The sequence below is a fragment of the Pholis gunnellus genome, assembly GCF_910591455.1.
Source record: "Pholis gunnellus genome assembly, chromosome: 19".
Lineage (NCBI taxonomy): Eukaryota > Metazoa > Chordata > Actinopteri > Perciformes > Pholidae > Pholis > Pholis gunnellus.
In genome coordinates this window covers 6,843,053-6,863,895 of record NC_136546.1, presented here as the reverse complement: position 1 = coordinate 6,863,895, position 20,843 = coordinate 6,843,053, and the positions used below count along the sequence as shown (strand labels likewise).

The 20,843-nt window shown below is 42.4% G+C and overlaps 1 protein-coding gene across 1 annotated transcript in view; it reads left to right on the top strand.

The window, feature by feature from the left end:
- man1a1 (mannosidase, alpha, class 1A, member 1) overlaps positions 1 to 20,546 on the top strand; it is a 124,470-nt gene extending 103,924 nt beyond the window's left edge. The window contains exons 6-12 of the mRNA XM_079180227.1: positions 2,941 to 3,064; positions 3,443 to 3,536; positions 7,548 to 7,663; positions 9,962 to 10,181; positions 11,076 to 11,248; positions 11,590 to 11,705; positions 15,211 to 20,546. Of these exons, the coding sequence (XP_079036353.1) occupies positions 2,941 to 3,064; positions 3,443 to 3,536; positions 7,548 to 7,663; positions 9,962 to 10,181; positions 11,076 to 11,248; positions 11,590 to 11,705; positions 15,211 to 15,337 (970 nt within the window). The 3' untranslated portion in view covers positions 15,338 to 20,546. The remainder of the gene's footprint in view (positions 1 to 2,940; positions 3,065 to 3,442; positions 3,537 to 7,547; positions 7,664 to 9,961; positions 10,182 to 11,075; positions 11,249 to 11,589; positions 11,706 to 15,210) is intronic.
- The last annotated feature ends 297 nt before the right edge of the window (positions 20,547 to 20,843 follow it).

Below are 20,843 nucleotides of genomic sequence, written 5' to 3'. Positions count from 1 at the left end.
ATTGATTTGAAATTATTCAGAAGCTGGCCTAAACTCTCCCAAATCATATCACAACATGTCAGTAGTCCTTTAAAAAAAAAAATTGGCTTTGATATAGTGAAGTATGCCTAAGAAATCAAGGTCAGCTGAGGTCAGCCAATGTCAATTCTGATTTTGGAAGCAGCCAATATAGCTATCCAACTATATATTTCACTTCTTTTATGACTAATAGTGTTCAATCTATCTAATACAGCAGTTTGGCATCATTTTGAGAGCCTGGGCCCTATAATAACCTGTAAAACATGGCTCATTTTGGTCTGAATTTCAGTTTTACGTGATGTATTTGAACCGTACTAAAGCCTGTGATTGGCCGATTTGCGCATGTGACATAAGATTTGAACCAGAAGAGTGTGAGGAGTGTATGATACATCTTTGAGTTGTTTGACAGAATTTTAAACCAATAAAATAATCGAAAACCGTGATCCGCCCCCATGGGTCAAACCCATTGGTCAAAACTGAAATAGGTCAAATGTTAGTTACCCTAGTTAGATTGATCCCAATTTCTTCAGGAAACAGTTCAGAGCCGCCACAGGATGTTGATAGAACAGTAGGACCCGGGGAAATATGCCTTTGTTTACCTCAAAACAGCACAAAGGTAAGGAGTTTATGAAATATTAGAGGTGAAGCTGGTTTGTTGTTCTGGTGCTTGTTTGCTCACAGCTCTGTGGTGGTTTCACTTAGATAACTAGTGAAGATATCTTTGAATTCAGTGTGTTATTGGCGTGTTTTCTGCTATTTCGGTTTTCCGTGTTAGCATTTAGCTTCTTCTTATTAGCGCCTACCGGAGTGTGTGGTCGGCTCATCCATGGCGAAAAAAGAGTGATATTGTGGACATTCTTTTAGTTGCTTATTTGAGTTTGTGTAGAATTGTGTTTGGAGTGTGTACACTGGTTTGCAGGATAGTGTTGAACAGAATCTCTTCGTTTATTTGGTATGAAGCATTAATAATATTTTTGTATGAAAAGTCCATTCTACGACATTTGGAACAGAGCCTCGGAACAGAATGGAGACCTTTTTGGCATCTTCGGGTCCAAAGGGCAGACCCCCTGGCCAGATTAACGGTATTCCTAACACACCCTCATCCATTCGTCTCCGGTGATTTACTTTGGATCTGCCCCTCATTGATTTGTGTGTTTGGTTTACACAGCAGCTTTTCCCTGCTGTCTGTTGTTTTGTTCTCCTTAACAGGGATTTAATTTTTCTCACAGCGGGGCTTTGGGAGGGATCAGACTGGACAGGGGCGACTTGGAAAGGTGTGTGTTTACCTCCATGCCTCCACTCTACCAAGGGAAGGGATTTATCCTTCATCACAGGGTTTATAAAAGGATTGAAAGAGATGGATAGACAGATCAAGCCCACGAGTTGACTGAGGGGAAGTGGAGGGTGTTGTGAAGTTAAAGGAATAATGTTCTTTTGGAAGTAGCTGGAACACTAAAGGACACAGTGTATCTTGGATTTAAAGTTACTATGAGTAACTTTCTTGTTGTGTTGATTTTGGGAGTGGGGGGTGGGGGGGGGGGGGGGGGAGTTGTACAAATAAAACACATTCAACTTTTTGTGCAAGTAATCGTAGACTATAATATCCTATTTTAATGTCTGCATCAGTCTAAATCTAACCAACACACAGACCCAATCTTAATCAGATCCACAGTGATGGGATTTATTTTCTCCTCGCCATATTATTCTCTCTGACCCTGATATATCCGCTCACTGCCTGATGCTGCCGTGGTCTTCTCTGTGTCTGGTTGACTTGATTAAATCCACAGTGTAATGGGAAACAAATTATGGCTTGTGCAGCATGATGAGTTGGAGGGGGGAATAATTAGTATGTTCATCCACCTCTTTGAATCTGTGTGTGTGTGTGTGTGTGTATAAGGCACTTTTACTAATTCTCACTCAGTCTCCTTTTTCTCATTTACTGGATGTCTCCCGTGTGTATGTGTGTGTGTGTGTGTGTGTGTGTGTGTGTGTGTGTGTGTGTTTGTGCGTGTGCGCCGCTCATGTCCACATGTAATTGTTGCAGTGCACACATCCTGGTGTGTGTGTGTTTCGCAGTCTAGTGAATTGTTAATATGTATTCACGAGTGGTTACTTGAAGCATCGCCACCAGAGTCATCAGTCTTTTGCCTGGAAGTGATCCGTCAGTGGCTCTAATGATCCCACTCACACATGCATGTACACCCCGTTGCTAGGTCTTCTGTCCTCGTCGAACGTGCCAGAGGTTGGTAACTCTCACATATGGCCGGAGGGTCGAGGCGGCTTTATCGTCACTACAGGTGACGTCGGGGGAGACGGTGGGGCCCATGCGCTCTCACTGACTGACCTAGAGACACCAGCAAGGATATGAAATGCTGCCTAAGTCAAGTGTGTGGGGATAAAAAAGGGGAACAAATGCACCCATTAATATGACAGATGGAGTGTGAGGTTAGCCGCTAGTGTCGTTAATGTAACTCGGTCTGTATCCATTTTAAGAATAAATGTCACTCAAGCAAAAGACGGCTTTCTAAAATACCCTGTAAATCACGAGAACATTTTAGTAGTCGTCACAATTCAAAGTATGACCGCTGAGTCGGCGACACTCTGACTTTTTAAAGATTTACCGCCTCTGTTCAGCGTTCATATCGAGACGAGCAGGTTTTCTGTGTGCTCAGGAATTTGTTTTTCTAACGTGACTCATAGTGTAACCTTGTGTCTTTTCTAACAAAGCACTTGTGGGCTATTAGTATGAATTATTATGAAATAAACACGTGAAAAGACGTTACCTGGTTCTGCTTGTGGCTGAGGACAAGATCGATGTCGGATCGGAAATGTGAAACATCATGCAGCTGTGCGTCGGCCTTCTTCTTGTGCTGTGTTTTAAACGGATCCCTCTTGTCTCCTTCTCTTTTTATCTTTGTCCAGTGGTATTGGCAGAAACTGGCCCTGGGCTTCAGGCGGCAGCAGCATCCTGGCAGAGTACGGCACCCTGCATCTGGAGTTCATGCACCTCAGCAAACTCTCGGGGAATCCGGACTTCGCACAGAAGGTAGCAGACGCGCATGAGAATAGATATTACTTTTTTTCCCACAGTTAATGGCTGCGTTCCACATGCACTCTTACACTTTAGAAGTGTCTGTAATGTCTGAGAACTTGGAGAGGTGTTTCCCTGGAAGCAAAAATAAGGGCGGTTGTAGCCTGACTCTCCACCCCTTTACCTTATGTCTCCATAGATATATTGATTATATCAAATATGAAACAAGTTTCAGTCTTTTCAGAGTGCTTCACACAAACCTTTTACAGACATCCGTGTATTTTCACATGCGATGTTTTGAAGTAGAGTTGTTCCAATACCAGTATCTGAAACCCGTCCGATACAGCCTTAACCTTACTTGTTGCATTTGTGCTTTCTTCCTTTAATCAAAAGGTAATGAACATCCGGAAAGTGCTGAATCGCCTGGACAAACCACAGGGGCTTTACCCCAACTACCTGAACCCCAACAGCGGCCAGTGGGGCCAACGTAAGTCCTCTTCTTATCACATCCCATTCAATTTCTTCTTTTATTCACAACGTGTGTTTTTTTGGGATACTCCTTAGAGCTGCTTTTAATACAGTGGATCGTCCATGTATACTGGAAGTAAGATGGGTTGGTCTTCACCGGTTCTTTGGCCCTTCGCTGGTTGAAGAGAGAGTAAACATTGATTTTGTGTGCTTGATTTTACATCTCAACTGATACAAACATAATTGGGGCCAAATGATTTCTGCCCTGTTGCCACACAAACGGCAATACTGGCTCGTGGTGAACCAGAGAGAGAAAGAGATGTATAAATACAGGGTGATTATCATGAAAATCACAGGCTGACATCTTTGGGTTAATCATAACCTGGACTTTGAGCCTGAGACATTTATACAAAAATTAGCATTTGTCACTTGAAGAATGTCACCGAGGTTCGACCTTTCTTTTCCCCAAGATGACGCTGAAACACTAATGCCTGCAAATTACTACTTGTCTGGATTCCTGTAATGCTCTTTAATGCTGCTCTTTCAAAGAAAACTCTTCCACACCTGTAATTTGTACTGACGAAAACCAGGAATGCAAATATCCTTCTGATATTACAATGACTTCACGGGCTCCCGGTCGTCTATTACACTTTTAAAGGTGATGAACTTGAACCCAATTATGTACATAAATGATCTCCTGCCACAAGTTCTAGAGCTCCTTATTAGAGCTCTCAGATCCACGGACTACTTTTTATAACAACCCTCTATGTTGAGCAGAGCTGAAAGGATACGTTGATACATTTATTAGTTGATAGACTGTGATCAGTAGTAGTAGTAGTAGTTTTTTCAACTTCTATCATGAAAAATTGGGTCTCTTCTGACAAAACAAACAATTTTGAATACATATGTTTGGGCTTTGGGATATAGCGATTGACACGTGTGTGTTTTTTCCTATTTTTATTACATTTAATGGACCAAACAACATTCTTTCTATTTGATTTACTCTTATAAAAAAGTGCTAGATAAATACATTTGTTTTTATAGGTCTAAATTAAAGCTAAAATATGAATTAGTTTAAGGAGCGGTCCGTAAGTTTCTTTTTAGGTTTTCTTTTGATATTGATGTCATATATGATGACAGACTGACTCATTTGACATTGTTCTAGAAGTGGTGCTGAATGGCTATAAGTGTCATATCTCCTCATGCTTTCTCATCACTCTTTCTCATCACTCTTTCTATTTGAACCTTGTTGACTCTTTTTATTGCTGCAGCCCACCATTGCACCCATTTCACTGTTTTGTATTCTCACTCCACCCCCGATTTCTATCTTTAACTCACCTGTCTGACTCTCTCACAGATTGTGGTAATAGGGTATGATTGTGAATCGATTATCAGACTCTTCAAACCATGTAGCTGAACGGGTCATGATGATAATAATGAGGTGAGGCTTTGAGGAAGACGAGGGCATGGGGAGAGGAACGTATGGAGTTAAAGAGAGATGAATAATTTATAATAGACAAGGTATGTACGCTATAGTTTGCAAGAGAAAATCCAGCAGGAAAAGCCTCTCCTAATGCCACTTGTCATCATCGGAGAAAACTGACGGATGAGTAGATATTATTAAAGTGACACTGACAAGAGAAGGGCTGCATATCAAAATCCATTTTCAACCCGTTCTTAAGGCAGCTTTACGTGTGTTTCACCTCCAGAGAGCAAAAATGTGACTTCAGAACAAACTCAAAGTGACAAGCTTGTACATCAAATCATCAAGTTCTCAAAGGAATAGTTTTTGGGGGGAAAATTCTTTCTTGCAGAGAGTTGGATGAGAAGATTGACACCACTTTATTATCTGTACGGTTAATATGAAGCTACAGCCAGGAGACAGTTGGCTCTTGTCATTGAAATAGAGAACAATTATACCTTACATCTTTACAACTTTAGAGGCGCTGTTTCCCGTCTTTATGCTAAGCTATGCTAACCATTTTATGGCATTAACCTCATTTATAATGGACAGACATAGGAGTAGTAGTACTGATATTCTCAAGGTACCGAGAGTGTTGTTGATTTTCTTTGTCGCACTCTCAACAAGAATGCAATTTTCCCAAAATGTCAATAGAAAAAAAAAAGTTTTATTTAAATCCTGAGATAAATTTCAGGGTCTTTAGTGGACTTTTTAAAAATCAAATAGTAGCAGTAATTATAGAGCCCCAGGACCTCAATCTATTTACATAGTGCCAAATCATGACAGAAGTTATCTCCGTGCATACAGAGCAGGTATTTATTATATTATTAATCCGTACTTCTCTTTATAATATAATTCACAGAGACCAGGAGCAAGCACTTTTAAACAGGCGGAAAGCTCGAGCAGAACCAGGCTCTGCCTCGACCTAAACACATCGGGAACATCAGAAAAACAATTATTGCTGCTGCAATTTCTTTTCTGCCACCTACCAATGACTGCAGAGATTAGGCAAATTAGACCAGTAATGGATTTAAAAGCTGACTTTGTTTGAGGCAGTGTTTTGCATACAAAGTAGTACAGAAACATCATGTTCTTTGTAATTTAAAGTTGTCAGACTGTGGTGTTTGAATCAATAGGAAAGGACAAACGCAGAGGTGGAAAAGGAGTTTGAAATGAGTGGAACTTATTAACTCTTCATGCTCAATATGCTTTATTACCCATTTCACCGTGTAGAGGTATCGTGTTTGTTCAGACCAGTCAACGTTCTACTTAAAATCAGGGCGCGCTTCTCTTGATTTCCACAAAAACACTTCAAATTAGAAATCTTTTGATCCAGTTTTATTATGAAGATTTTGATATCCATTGATATGCTTCAGAGTTTATGAGAGTCCTGTCTCAAATAGTTTTTGATACCCAGCCCTTGATGCGAGGGCTGTTTATATCTGTGATGGCTAAATATGGATCTGCACCTCTGGTCTGCTTACTTTTATTATCTGATGCATGAAACGTGGAATAAAGCTACTGAAAGCACATCCGCAGTTCTAATTGTTGGCATTTAGCCGACACTCTTAACCAGAGCCAGTAACTGTGTTTTCATCCAAGTGCTTTATGCAAATGATGACATATCCGGTTAGGAATGTTGAATAGAAACGGCAAGTTTCAACCGACAAAAATAAATGTTAAAATCACAAAAAAGGAAGAAAAAAAACACTTTTATGCTCGTCTTTGCCAGAAAGGGTTTTTCATCTACAAAAACATTATGCAACAGCGATGGGAATGCATTTGTTAAATAAATTATGACCCAGGGATGTTTGCAGCCTAATGTTGTCTGAAAAAGATCTCTCTCCCACAGCCTCACAGAAATGCTGCTGTGTCTTTCATGTGCCGTAAGTACATACGCAGAAAACCACAATCATGTTTCAGCTTTTTTTCCTGCGTTTTATCCAAACAGCTGTTATGTTGCCATGTGTGGTTAAGGCATGCCGAGTCATAGTTTCCACCCTCTCTCTGCTTCAAAGTTTGTGTCAGAAACGTGTTTACGCGTGAATTTTCACTGGAATCAGACAGCTCTATTTTAAGCGTGCGTCTCTCTGGATCGTGCGGCGTTCTTCTTTCAATATTGTTTTAATATTGAACTCGCAGAAGGTCAGATTCTCCTATTGGCTGTGCACCAGCCCATCTCCACCACCAGCCTCCCTGTCTCTTCCCTTCAAGATGATCACTGCTGACATTTAATCTCTGCGCTCCGCAAACAGGGCTGGACTCCGTTAATGACACATACATATGGATGAGCCTTCACTGACAATCAGAAGGGCGAATACAGAAGCGCCGCTCGGGCCGGCTGGAGGCTCTCCTACGATAGCACGCGCGCATAATAACACGGCAGTATATCACGGGCTGTACTGTAGGTGTGTTCTCTTTGTATTGCACACATATATCTGGCCCTGTGTCATGTGAGGGGGATCTATGGGTGCTCTAATGGTTGTAATCTAAGGCAGCATACATGTAGGATCCCTGTGTGTGTGTGTGTGTGTGTGTTATAATCTTTGTTTTGTTGATGTGTTGCAGATCATGTGTCCGTGGGGGGCTTAGGTGACAGTTTCTATGAGTACCTGCTCAAGGCCTGGCTGATGTCTGACAGGACTGACGAAGAGGCCAAGAAGATGTATTATGATGCCCTGCAGGTAACACACACACACACACACACACAGGCAGAATTATTCTTGCTTTCAGTCAGCCGCCCACGCATGCCTAAGACTTCACATGTTCCCACTTCTCCTATTATTATTGTAGGTTTGTACCATATTTGTTGTTAAAACATCAATGTCACCAGTCAGTACCATTGGTTTTGTGTCTGATTATCTTGATTGTAAAGCTAGTTTTAGATATTCTTTGAAGAGAACTGTTGATCCACAATTTTTAATCGCGCTTGTCTCATGTGGAGTCTGTACACATGATGTGTAACATTAGCACAATGTATGACTGTGTCACACCTGTACCTAAATATGTGAAAAAAAAGGTTTATCCAACTTCAAAAGCTTATTATATACCAGTATTATTTTTGATACTTTAGTGACAGCATCGTCCTCCCTGTAGTAAGGATGTCATTACATTATTTAATGCATTTAACCAGTTTTAAAAGTGTTTAATTATTAGATTTGTTTTCTTATTACTTTCAGCTTCTCCTCCTCTACAAATCAGGTTTCTGTTGCCCTTCCAGCTCCAGTCGATATATTAAATAAATCAGTTGGAATACTAATAATATAGAACATAGGAACGTTCAGTAACTTTTTATTTAGTATTGATTGACTGTGAGTTGTCGAAAACCCTTTTTCTGTTTGCTCTCCTGACAGCTGTAGTTGAACAACAGAAAACTGAAATCGTCATTTGTCACCTGTCTGCCGGTCCCTAAACGCACCATCTGTGAATGGGTGTTAAGCACCATTTCTGTCCCGACCATCACGTTATGTTAGAGCGCTGATCTCCATGGGCTGTAATTTCCAATCTGTTGCACTTCTACCACTGAGATCTCTACCGCTGCAGTGTATTTCAGTTTCATCAGCAGCGGATCGAGATGTGAAAACGTAAACACTGCATGGGTCACCACTGCAAAGATATGAATGTATGATATAAGTGGGGTTTGAACATGGTGTCTACAGACGGGGGAGCTGCCTGGAGGATAAAAAGCTGCTTGATAATGATAATAGCGGACGACAAACACAAGGTCAGCTTCAGAATTTGAGAAGTGGTGCGTTGGGTTCATTCCTCCCTGCGGTGGAGATATTAAAGGAATCCGGTCGCCCAAATAACCTTGAAGCTGGTGCTCATGAGAGAATAAAAGCAATAATTTACATGATGACACGTAATCACCATAAATATTTTCTGGGTCGACCTGAGATTGTAACTGCTGTTTTGCTAAATGAAGTTCTGTTTGACTCGTGTGGATTTTTATTTAGCTTCAAGTGGCAATATTGTGATTTACTATCTATCACTGCGACCACGGCCAAGGTATTCAGATATTTAGTGTTTTGCCTTTTTCCTCTGACTGTGGGAAGCCACATGGTGAGTTTGAGCAGATGAAAGATGATGGCACAAACAGAGAAAAACACTTCTATATAAGAACACAGCGACATGAATCAACAGCCTCCTAAAGAGAATACATAATCAACACACAGACAGCTTTTCTCTGTTCAACACAACTTGTCATCTTAAGTTGTGGTGACAAGCGGCAGGTCTCAGCTGGAGAGAGCCGGCTCTCCAATTGTTTCTCTGTAACACTCTGGGGAGCGAATATATTACATGGCAACTAAAATGCAGCACTAACCACGTAGGGATTCTTTACCCATAATTCCTCCTGATCTTCAAGGATTATAGGCCTTCTTGATTTATTTGTCAAGGAGAAGCCTGGGAAGCGGGAGAGCAGCAGCAGCAGCAGGGTGATTATCTGAGTCCTAGATGATAAAATGATTCGATAACCTCGGCTGGTTCTGTACAGCCTGGGCCGTGTTAAAGGGTCCGTACACCCAAAATACACCGATTCCTTTCAGAAGACCTCGTTGTGAAAGTGCCATTCACATCTGGTTTTTACACACAAATTATTATAAAGAGGAGGTTGTGCAAAGGGAAGCAGTCTTGTCTTCATGGATGAAACAATTCACATTTTTCACCAGCACACATCCCCCAGTCCTCCAGGCGCTGAGATATTTAATTGTTTGCCGATACAAACAGATGTAAGATAAGCCGCAGATAATTATAATTGTTAATCTGCTAACAACAAGAATTGTGTGAAAAGTTTGTTGCCAATCAATTAAAAGAAATATATTTAAAAAAGTAAGCTACTTTGAGCCCCATAAACCAAGTGCCACTAAAGGAATACTTTATCCATAAAATGACCATTTGTATCTCAACTTCTCACCCCGTGTTATCTTGAATTCCTGAGCTTAAAGAAAACCAAAACCCTCCGTCACTCTTTTGTCTTTCAGGCGATCGAAACCAACCTGATGAGGAAGTCGAGCAGCGGGCTGACCTACATAGCGGAGTGGAAGGGGGGGCTGCTGGAGCACAAGATGGGTCACCTGACCTGCTTCGCAGGTGGCATGATCGCTCTGGGTGCTGACGGGGCGGCCAGCGAGAAGACGGGCCACCAGATGGAGCAGGCCGCCGAGATCGCCCGGACCTGTCACGAGTCCTACGCCAGAACCGGTAAATATGCACACACAGAAGACGATGCACACTCAAAGGTTGGTTTTCGTCACATTTAAATGTGATATTAATATCTAGATCCACAGTTGCTCTATGGAATTAGTACTTGGAACCAAATATGTTTCTAAATACTGGCCTGTGCCACATTTATCATTTCACAAGTATTGTTATGTGATCAGGTTTTATTTCTTTTAGCGAGAGCATCTTCTCCTCTAAAGTAGGGATGTCATCAAATATAAAGCTGTCTTATTTAAGAGTAATATTCTAATCCAGTGCCACGTACCACATTTTGTGGGGATGTTTAGGTTTTTATTTGTAATCTTCATCAAATGATTGTATTTTTCTCAAGTCATATTATAAGTCACCATGTTTTAAATGCAGCCCCGGAGACATATCGCCAAGAATGTATTTTTAAAGGGAACATTGACTTAATTAATGTAAGTGTAACATTAAATAAAAATATGGATGAATATAAATAGTACAAACAATACATTCAAAAGAAAGAAAACGCTATAATTCGACTTTGTTCCTATGAATTTCAGAGAACATTGTTTTGTTAAAGCTACTGTGAGGAACTTTCATTCTGTGTTGGTTTTTGGCGGCGCCTGTGGACGAGCGCCAGAGTCTGGCTGGAGTCTGAGCTGGAGTTTCTAATGAATAAATTAGATCTGATTTTGTGGGGACTCTGATGGGCATTAATAATAGATACATAGGAATAGCCAATATTCCTCGTTGATTGTCACGTTTGCTTATGTCGGTTGTATAGAGGCACCAGTATTACATAGAGACTGTTTCTAGTTTAAAGGTCCTCATAGCACCTTTAAGTGTTATACGTAATAAAGATGATATCTGACTCTTTGCTGCTTTATATCGACAATATGTTCTCCTCTCTAGCTTTGAAGCTGGGACCAGAAGCCTTTCGTTTTGACGGCGGAGTTGAGGCCATCGCCACCCGCCAGAACGAGAAATACTTCATCCTCCGCCCCGAGGTCATAGAGACCTACATGTACATGTGGAGGTTCACCCACGACCCCAAATACAGGGAGTGGGGCTGGGAGGCTGTTCAGGTAAAACATTTGTTTATTGAACTGAAAATTAGCTTTTTGTCATATTGTATTTAGCAAGAGCTTGGCAGTGTTGAAAGACATGTCGTCACACTGCACATGGCTTTTAACTTGAGATTTTGAAGTAATTTCAAATGACACTGAACAAGTTTCTCACTCGCTCTAAAAAAAAAAAAAAACACAAATCAGGACGGAAGCTTACAGGAGGTCAATTTATTTAACTTGTTTTTTTATATTTTAGCAAATATCCGCCCTGAGTTTTAGCGATATTTTAAGTGCATGAAGAGTTTGATTGATGCTGCAAGTCACAGATGTCTTTCCCTCTCCCTGCTGCCTCCTCTCAGGCTTTAGAGCAGCACTGTAAAGTAGAAGGAGGCTACAGCGGCGTCAGAGACGTCTACGCTTCAACCCCCAACCACGACGACGTGCAGCAGAGCTTCTACTTGGCCGAGACGCTCAAGTGAGAAACACAAACGTCTTTACACACACACACACACACACACACACTCCCTTCACTTCTGTCCTCTCATGATTGTGCTGTCATTGCACTTCATGGAGGGACAAGGCCCCTGCATCCCCAAACTGACAGAGATATGTCTCACACACACACACACACACACACACACACACAAACAAAGTATGATGATGTTGTTGTTCATTCACACTGAGCTCCAGAGAGTTGCTAAGGTCACTGGCAAGGCTTCTTCACTACACGGTCTCTCACACAAACACAAGTGGGACTTTTCAAGGATCATTTATTGTCATTCTTGCACAACAGAAATGCAGTTGTAGCCTCGTCTATTTATGCTACACAAGACAAAACAGGGAATAAACCAAAACAGGAGTGCGCTCCCGTAGTGCATTCTTTTTTTAACGCTCATCAGGAATGTAAACGGCAGCAACAAAAGAACTTCTGGGTAGATAATAAGGCCGACATCTTAACATTGCACCAGGGAAACGTTGTCCGTGACCGTTGACTGCGTTTGAGCACCAAGCATCATTGATGTAAACACGGAGTCCTGCTCTCTGTCCTGCGGTCCGCCCGTCAAGTACAGCTTGATCCTGGATGCCACAACGGAGCCAGGTCTCTGTAAAGATGTGTGCACTAAAGTCTCTGGTTTCCCATTGCAGGGTTAGCCTGAATTCTTGTTTCATCCATCTTATCTCAAAGCCGTCTTATCACCAGGCTGGGTCGTGGCGTAGCCTTAGGTCCTAGCGGGGTTAGCGTAGCTTCAGGTCCAGGCTCTCTCCCCCGTCTCCTCTTATGGTGGTCGTCTCAAGGTCTGCTGCACTTTATCCAATCCTGCTTCCTCCTCTGATGTTGATGAGTGTAACTCTGCCATACTCCATACGTGGTCCAGTGATTTAAGACAAAAAGACAGCAAAGTGGAATAAAGATGTACTTTTGAAGATCAGCTCTTAATGAAAACTGTCAAACAAGGCAGCACCGATCAAATACGACTCAAGATCCTGTTACTGTATTACCTATTTATCACCTCAAATCTTAAAACAGTTTGTGTACTGTTTAGCTGTAAAATGAGGAGCCTGGTTTCGACTCAACTGTTTTTAACATGGCGAACGGGTCACAAACTTTCCAGTTCTGGAATTGTTTCATAATAATCGTATAATAATATGAAATTAATACGACACGAACATTATACAAGTAAATCGCTCTTAAAGGGGCTCATATGTACAATGATATTCCAGTTATGTATGTCTTGTTTCAGCCGTGTATCAGTCTATCTGGTCTGGAGCCTCGATGGATGTTAAACAGCAAGGAAAGACTGAAACTGTGAGACACACCACAGGCAGCTCACTTCCTCTTAATAGGCGCCTGATATTTTTACTTAACTGCCTTCTTGTGCGTGCGTGCGCGCGTGTGTGTGTGTTTCTGATGCACCATCAAAACACTCTCCCTCCCAACTCACCGTCCTCTCCGTTTCCTCTACTCACAGTAGAGGAGTACGGCCTCCTCAGCATCCTTCACCCCCCCCCCCCCCCCTACCCTTCACCTCCTCCTCCTCTCCTCTTCTTCGATCATTTTTATTTCCTCCCCCACACACCAGACAGCTGTTGACATGAAGTCAAGGTTAGTGGAGGCCCGACAGAGCCTGATAGGGGCGAAGTGCCATCCAATACAGCTTCTTTTTTTTTTTTCGCAGGCAGTCAATTTTAACAAGCAGCACCTCTTCCCCTGATTGCGCCGCACTGGCGCTCAAAGTAAGATGTCCGGATGCCTCTCGCAGATCCACCGGGCCATGACGTGCAGACACGAGTGTTTGGTTTTCTGCCGATCGGTTTGAAAAAGCAAAGAAATCCCACCAAGCGTGAAAAAGTAAAAGCGCGCCATGGATATCTTTTATAGGCATGATAAAATGTTTTCCATCCGAGGGCAATTGACCAGCAGCCCGGACAGCGACGCAACGATTGCCTCATCAGTCACATCCACGGTATCCGAGTCGGACCTGGAAATATCAATCCCATTTAGCAGCCGGGCCATAAGTCTAATCCTCCTAATGTTACTCTGGGATCTTGGCATCGTGCTGAGCCACTTCCAGTATCCATCTTTAGCGCTGCTGCTGCCAAGGACACGGCCATACCTCCCGCTGCTGTGGGCCCTCAATCACTCAGCGCTTTCTCCTGGTTCGTTGGCAGGCGGAGGAGGAGGAGGAGGAGGAGGAGGAGGAGGAGGAGGAGGAGGACGGGGCCACTTGTTGTGGAGGTTGAGGGCTCCTCTTTAGTCGGATGACACACATGCTGTCCCTCGTCCCTGAATTCTCTCGCCCCCCACCATGTTCTCCGCAAACAACTTTGTTTTTATTGATCTCGCTCGTCGTGATGAAATCTGAAGTGGATCGCGCTTTGAACGGCGAAAAAAAAACAAACCTCCCTTTATTTACTTACGCTCGCACCCCGTCCTTGTTTCATAAGCTCTGATGACATTCAACTGCAGGATTTCATCACTTCAGGTTTCATAAACTTGTCTGAGCCCGAGCCACACCCCCCCCTCCCCCCTCTCTCTCTGTTTCACATCTGTTTCATATTTCTCTTGGCAGGACTGCCGATAAATATTGCAAAAGCTGAGCACAAAATAATATCTCTAAATCTATAAAACACTGAGCACTGAACGGTTTAGATCCCAAAATGAGTCATCTTCAGCATGTTTATTTAACAGTATAATCTGACACAAAAAAAAGAAAAAAGATCTTAACTTTAAATCCACTTACACATTTTCTCCGGAGCTGTTCACGTGTCTACTCTTCAGCGATAGTGACATTAAACTAGACTTTGTTTGGTGGGGAACCTTCAGTAACGTCATCATTTATAAGCCTGTTACTGCTTTTTCTCAGCTCATGGAGTGATAGAAGTGTTGTTTTTTTATCCACAATTCAGACACTTATTCCCCCTCAAAACGATCGTTTGTATATCAGTCCTTGAATTCTTGAATATAAGTGTGTTTTTTACAGCACGCCTCTGCGGTGAACGGAGAACAACAGAGAAAAGTCTTGATGAATGGATGTACATGGGGGCCGCGTTTTAACAACCGCTATGTCAAAACATCAGTTCACAAGCTCTCACTCAACTGGTGCAGTGTAATCCAAGTCTCAAGTTATCCAGGCGACTGCTCACTACTTCCCCAAACACGCGCGTCTTCGCCAAGACCTTCTTCTTTAATACACACTTCCACATAATTAGCCTCACGCTCGCCGAGCCACGCTGCTCGCCTGAAGCGTTTTAAACATTAAGGTCACCTAACATTTGAACAGCTGGAGGGAATTTCCTCAGATTTGGCACAAACGTCCACCTGGACTCGAGCGTGAAGCGATTTAGAATGTGGAGGTCACAGCAGGTCACTGTTACCTTCATTACAATATCTGTAAAAGCCCATTTAAACGGGTACATCTCCTCCTTACTGTCGGGTGTGTTGAATAAACTCTCCCCCCCCCCCCCTCTGTCTCCTTTAGGTACCTCTACCTGCTCTTCTCCGACGACGACCACCTACCGTTTGACCACTGGGTGTTCAACACCGAGGCTCACCCTCTGCCCGTCATCAAGAAGGACGTGACAGACATCCCCAACGAGGTGGAGTAGTGGACCCGTCCTGCGCTGGCGCCCCAAAACAAGTGCGAGAACCTCTGATCCTGTTTACCTGAGCCTCCAGCTGTCTGTCTGACAACAGTTTAGCCATTTGGAGTCCCCAAAGGTTACAGGTGCCTCTTGATTGGGATTTCACCTTTTTTTTTTTTTTTTTTTTTTCATGGGATCAAAACAGAAATCAAGCCTGAATTCTTGCTGTAGAATCCAGTTTAGTTTGTTTTTGCTTTCGTTGTCGCTGACCAGAACCCAACATGTTTACTGCCGGATAACGTAATAACTCAAGAGAGTGATATCTCTTTAACATTCTCGCATTGTAAAAGCGGTACTCTCTGAAGACGTCGTTACACGACGCGGCGGTTTATTTCACTTCTAGTTGTTTTAAACTCATTCAGAGTGGCAGTCTGACCAGTTATCACATTGTTCGTGGGTGATTTTGTTGTTACTAGCTACAGCTTTTTGTGAAGGAGAACACTGACGGATCTGAAGCCGGTCGGCTCCATAATGTGGATATTTCTTTGGGGGACCTGAGCTTTGGGCACCAAAACCCTGAAGGACTCGTCCGAGGACTACGAAGGCCGACTGAGTGAGCTGCAGGACGCTCCGCTCGCTTTTCTTTCTGCTGTACCGCTTCGATATCTGGACAAGCGCCGGTTTCCCCGCGCCCAAGCTGGTGCCGACACCTCCACCTGCAGCGCCACCCGACTGCTACCGTCTTCAGAGAGGCTTTTTCTTTTTCTAAAAACACGTGGTTGTCTCTGTGGAAGTGAAGGCAGGACGCAGCACAACCCGAGCCTCTTTTTATAGACCCGCAGAACTTTCAAGAAGACCTCTGCTGCCACGTCCCCTCATCACCCGAACAGCCGACTGCTTCTTCCTTCCTCCAAGTGTTCGGTGTGACACCAGCTCTCTGAGCCCGACAGTAGTTTCACTCCCTCCCCACCACGTTTACACAAAGCTGTCGCTGTCCTTCCGCTCATCTCGTCTTCATCTGGCTTTTTATGGATCCTGGCTTTTATTCTCTTCCTCACATTTGCACCGATATTTCTGGGGATTGACCGATACAGGTTTCAAAACTGATGAAAACAAATCTAAATCTTAGTTTTTGCCGTTTTCCCCTCGGGATTTCATTGGTTGCTAAAAAAAACAACCCAGTCAATGATTTCAGGGCTTTGAAAGTACTAAGAATTAAAAAGATCTTACCTCCAGGTCCAGCGTAATGATGCGTTAGACTATAAGATGCAGCTGAATCCTTTTTTTTTTTTTTTTTACATATTCTTTGGCAAACTACTATTTGCTAGTCAAGAATAAAAACTACAGTTATTGAAATGAAGAAATTGAATTTGGATGCTCCACAAACACCCTCTGCAAATGTTAATACCTCTGAATTTGTACGAGTACCTTAGAAGTCTCCCCTAAAGAGCAAAGTGATGGATCCCAGTCATCAGCGGACCTGCTTGTCGGCCTTTTCTCTGTTGCATCGCGTCTTCTTCCCGTCTCCGTCCTCCAGCTCCAGCAGAGGGCAGCCTGTAGGATCTTCTCTCCTCTATGAGGCGACGCGGACCCTCGTCTTTGCTGTTCTATCCCACCTTCACACACACACACACACACGAGAAGCCATACTGACTCAAAACAGCTTTACCATTCTGTCGTCCAGATGTTTGGCGCGTGACTGTATCGATACATTTTTTTTTCATCGTCGTACAAACTCGTCAAAGTCTGTTATTTAGTTTGATTTCATGGGAACGATTTCTCCTGATGACCACACAGAACTGTAGCCAGATACAATCCAGTTTAGTCTTCAATCTAGTGCCTTCACTGTCGGAGGGAGCAGCAGCTCACACAAACACAAACAAGTCCAGTTTTGAATAAAGCTTGAAGTAAAGTCCCCTCAGATGAGGATCGTACCAAAACTAGACACTGATTGAAGGAGAATTTCTGCTTTTTTTTATTTGATATTTAATGTAAATTTGGTTTGAAAGTAGCCCAAGAGTCCAAAGTAAAATAATATCATAATTAAAAAGTGATTAATTTATTTCCCCCGAGGCCAACATCTGTCAGGACCCGTTAAATGGTTTGAGCCCAGTCGGAGTCCCAGTAACGGTCATCTCCTGCACTACACTGACATCTAGTGGTGAGATCCTCCTGTTACAGCCCACATGGGCCGAATGAGTCTAAACGTGTTGGTGAGAATCACCATGTACATCAGCGACTGTTACATAATGATCCGGACTTTACAAAGTTAAATCCCTCACTTGAAGTACAACAGTGTGCATCCCTGGATCTTTGAAACGGTTCATTAGGTTCCTTTTTGCAGGTTTAAAGACGTTTGGCCCAGGTATCTCAGAGGAATCTCAGAGGCTGAAAAGGAAAAAGTCCACCAGTTTTGGGGAAATTTCAACCAAACAATACTGCGATGGAGTCATTTGTGAATTATTTCCCAACTGTAACGTCCCCACACATCCAAATCTGTTGAGTTTTCTGCTGCGAGGTGATGTGACGAGTAGTTCACACTTCACAACGCTCTCTTGCAACAAGAAGAGCTCATAAAACCTTCAAATCAAATAGAGACGTAGGAGAAAGAAAAGCAGAGAAGAGGTAAAGGACTCACAAGAAATGGTTAAACTACAAAGTGTTTGAGCTGCAAATGTTGGTTCTAAATCCAATTAAACGTTTAAATAATAAGACCCACCCATGGAATAACCAAACACAGACACATCAGTCAGTCGGCCGGTCGCTTCCTGTTCCTTATGGTTTGGAGTTGCTGAGCTGTGAGACATCCCTCCTCGTGCTTCACATCACTCTACAGACGACGTGTCCTCGTGTGTAGTCCGTGTTTCTGTTCAGTCACACTCGGTTTAGAGGCATTTAGTGTCCGCGTGATGTCGTCTTGTAACCGTTTGATTTTTGCTGATTGTGTTAATTTATTCTGTAGTAGTCGACATAGGACTCTGAGGGTCTGGGAGCTGACCCCCGGGTGGCGCTGTGGCTTTACCGGTTCACGACTGGACCCGAAACCGTTCTTGTGCGTCATTGCATTTCTGTCCACCAAAAAAAAACCAAGACATGCTGAACTGATGTCGAATAAAGAATTGAAAGTTCCTACAGGTCATTCATCGATGATGTAAGTCACCACACCGGTCTCAACATAACGATATAGATATATAGATATATAGATATACCAATGCTATCAGCAATGAATTGTAGGTGTTAAGAAATGCTACACACGGTACCTGTAAGGTGATGTTAGCAGAAAGACGGACCTGGGAGTCAATCAAACATTATTGGAGGATAGAAATTGTATGAATGTACCATCCAATGTGAAGTGAAGAATATTTTATATGGATTTATTATTTTTTTTGGTCTTGTGTTCACTTCTCTGTGCTGTTGTTTTTGTTGTTTTTTTCCTTTCATCTTGGAAAGCACAAAACGTGGATAAAATGAATGCAGGCAGAGGAAAGTCTGTAGTTTCCTCAAGAAAGGAAAAACGAGCAGCGACCACAACGTAGGAAACGATCCAAGTCTGCCCCATGAGGCGTATCGGTACGCGCTGGATGCACAGGAATACTCAGCAACAAAGAGTAACCCAGATCATCGTACAGCATAGTGTTCAGACCCTGAAGCTGCTTCATATCAACACAGAGGAGAAGTCCCTTCTGTGCTTCATCAGTGTTGAGGTTCATGTAGGACGAGCTCGTAGACGTGCGCGTTCTCCTCACAGAGAACGCTTGTAATGAGGGAAAGCAGTGATGTCGTGTAGCTCAGTGTCCGTTATAAAGACGTTTAATTAGCTTCTTATCCGATCAATTTCAAAAACAAACCGTAGCTCAAATAACCCGAAAGGAGGTTATCAACTGGTGCCGTGTGAAGTTTTATTCAGGCCATGAAGTCAGACGTTAATAACGGATTCTACTTGTAACACAGAGTGGTGGGTGACTTGCTGCTGCTGGTGTTCCTTCCTTAGTGGTTTGTAAACTCAGAACAGAATTACATTTAAAGATGTGTCTATTTAAGGCTACATTCAGGTGTTGATGAATCGTCCACCTGCATTTGATTGAAGCTTTATTTATAATCTTACAGAGATTGTAATGGAGGGGGTTGTACTTGTTGTTTTGCTCGACTCAGTTTAATAGTGTGGGTCACTCTTCGGGCATTTGAATGGACATGTTTGTACGATCGGAGCAACTCAACATTCTGAAATCAGATTTATTTTGGGGGCATTTTGGGGATTATAAATATGTTAAAGTAACTGTGTCGACTTGCAAACCTCTATTTTGGAACCATGGAGGCTTGGAAACATCAGTCCGATGTTTGGCTTGTAATTTAGTCTCAAAGGCATGATGGGAAATCTTTAGTCTTTACAACATCCGGCCCGACATCTGGTTGGGTTTACTCCTGTAGAGGAGCCCCGCTGGATTCACCTGAACAGGTTTCAGACGCGTTGGTTTCCTCTCATGTGACACTGATCTGGTCGTTTCACTGCGTGAATAGGAAGGAAATGCAGAATGTACTTTGGTTTTTCATGTGAGCCATCAGTGTGAGATCTGCATCAGCTTAAACAGAGTGTGACATCAGGCATCTGCTCACTTCCATATGCAGAATTTATTCATTTTTTTTGTTATTTGTCCAACAAGGTTGAATAGTTGTTGTTTTTTTTTGGTGATTTTCTGAATATTGTGCTGATGATCTGTTGCGTTCCGATGCCCGTTTATTGGTGAATATTAAAGGGGAATGCCAACTTCTTTAAATATGAAGTCAGTCCCAGTGACAATGCACCGCTTCTAATTTGTATCACACTGAAATCATTACTTTATTCTCCAGTGGTGTGCGATCACTGAACAGGCCCGACCTGTCCAAATGAGCAGGCTCTTTAAGAAGGTTGGCGTTTCCCTTTAAAGGTTTCGATGTGTGAACCTCAGAAATGTGTCTGTACAAAATATTGCTGATAATCATTCCATTGCACATAGTTTACTTTGCGTTTTTATGCAATATCTTAATTTTGTGGGGAAATCTTGTTTTGTTGTGTTAATATTATTATTGAAAAAAAATGTAAATATTCCATTCCGGCAAATGTGCCGTTCTACATTTATATATATATATAAAAAAAAAATCTTCTGAGTTTATGGATTAAAATGATATTAATAAGCAGCAGACTTTTTAATAAACTATATTTGTTACACTTCTATTGTGAATAAAATAATCTTTTAATAAGTGGTGGTTTGGGATTTGTGTTGTGTTTTCCTCCAGCAGAGCCTTCTTAAGTTACCATCCAGCGTTAACGTTTCACTGCAGTTTATTCAGTCAGTTAACAATGTAGTGAAGTGAATGAATTATCTTTAGTTAATGATATATACGCAGTTTGTGCTGATTGATTCATTCTTGAGAGCTTTAACATTTTAACATTACCTGAAGGGCCTGTTTGTCCCCTTCAGAAGAAAACCCTTTGCTAGGAAATGATGCATTTCATGTACGGAAACAACAACAACAGATTCATTTTGAATAA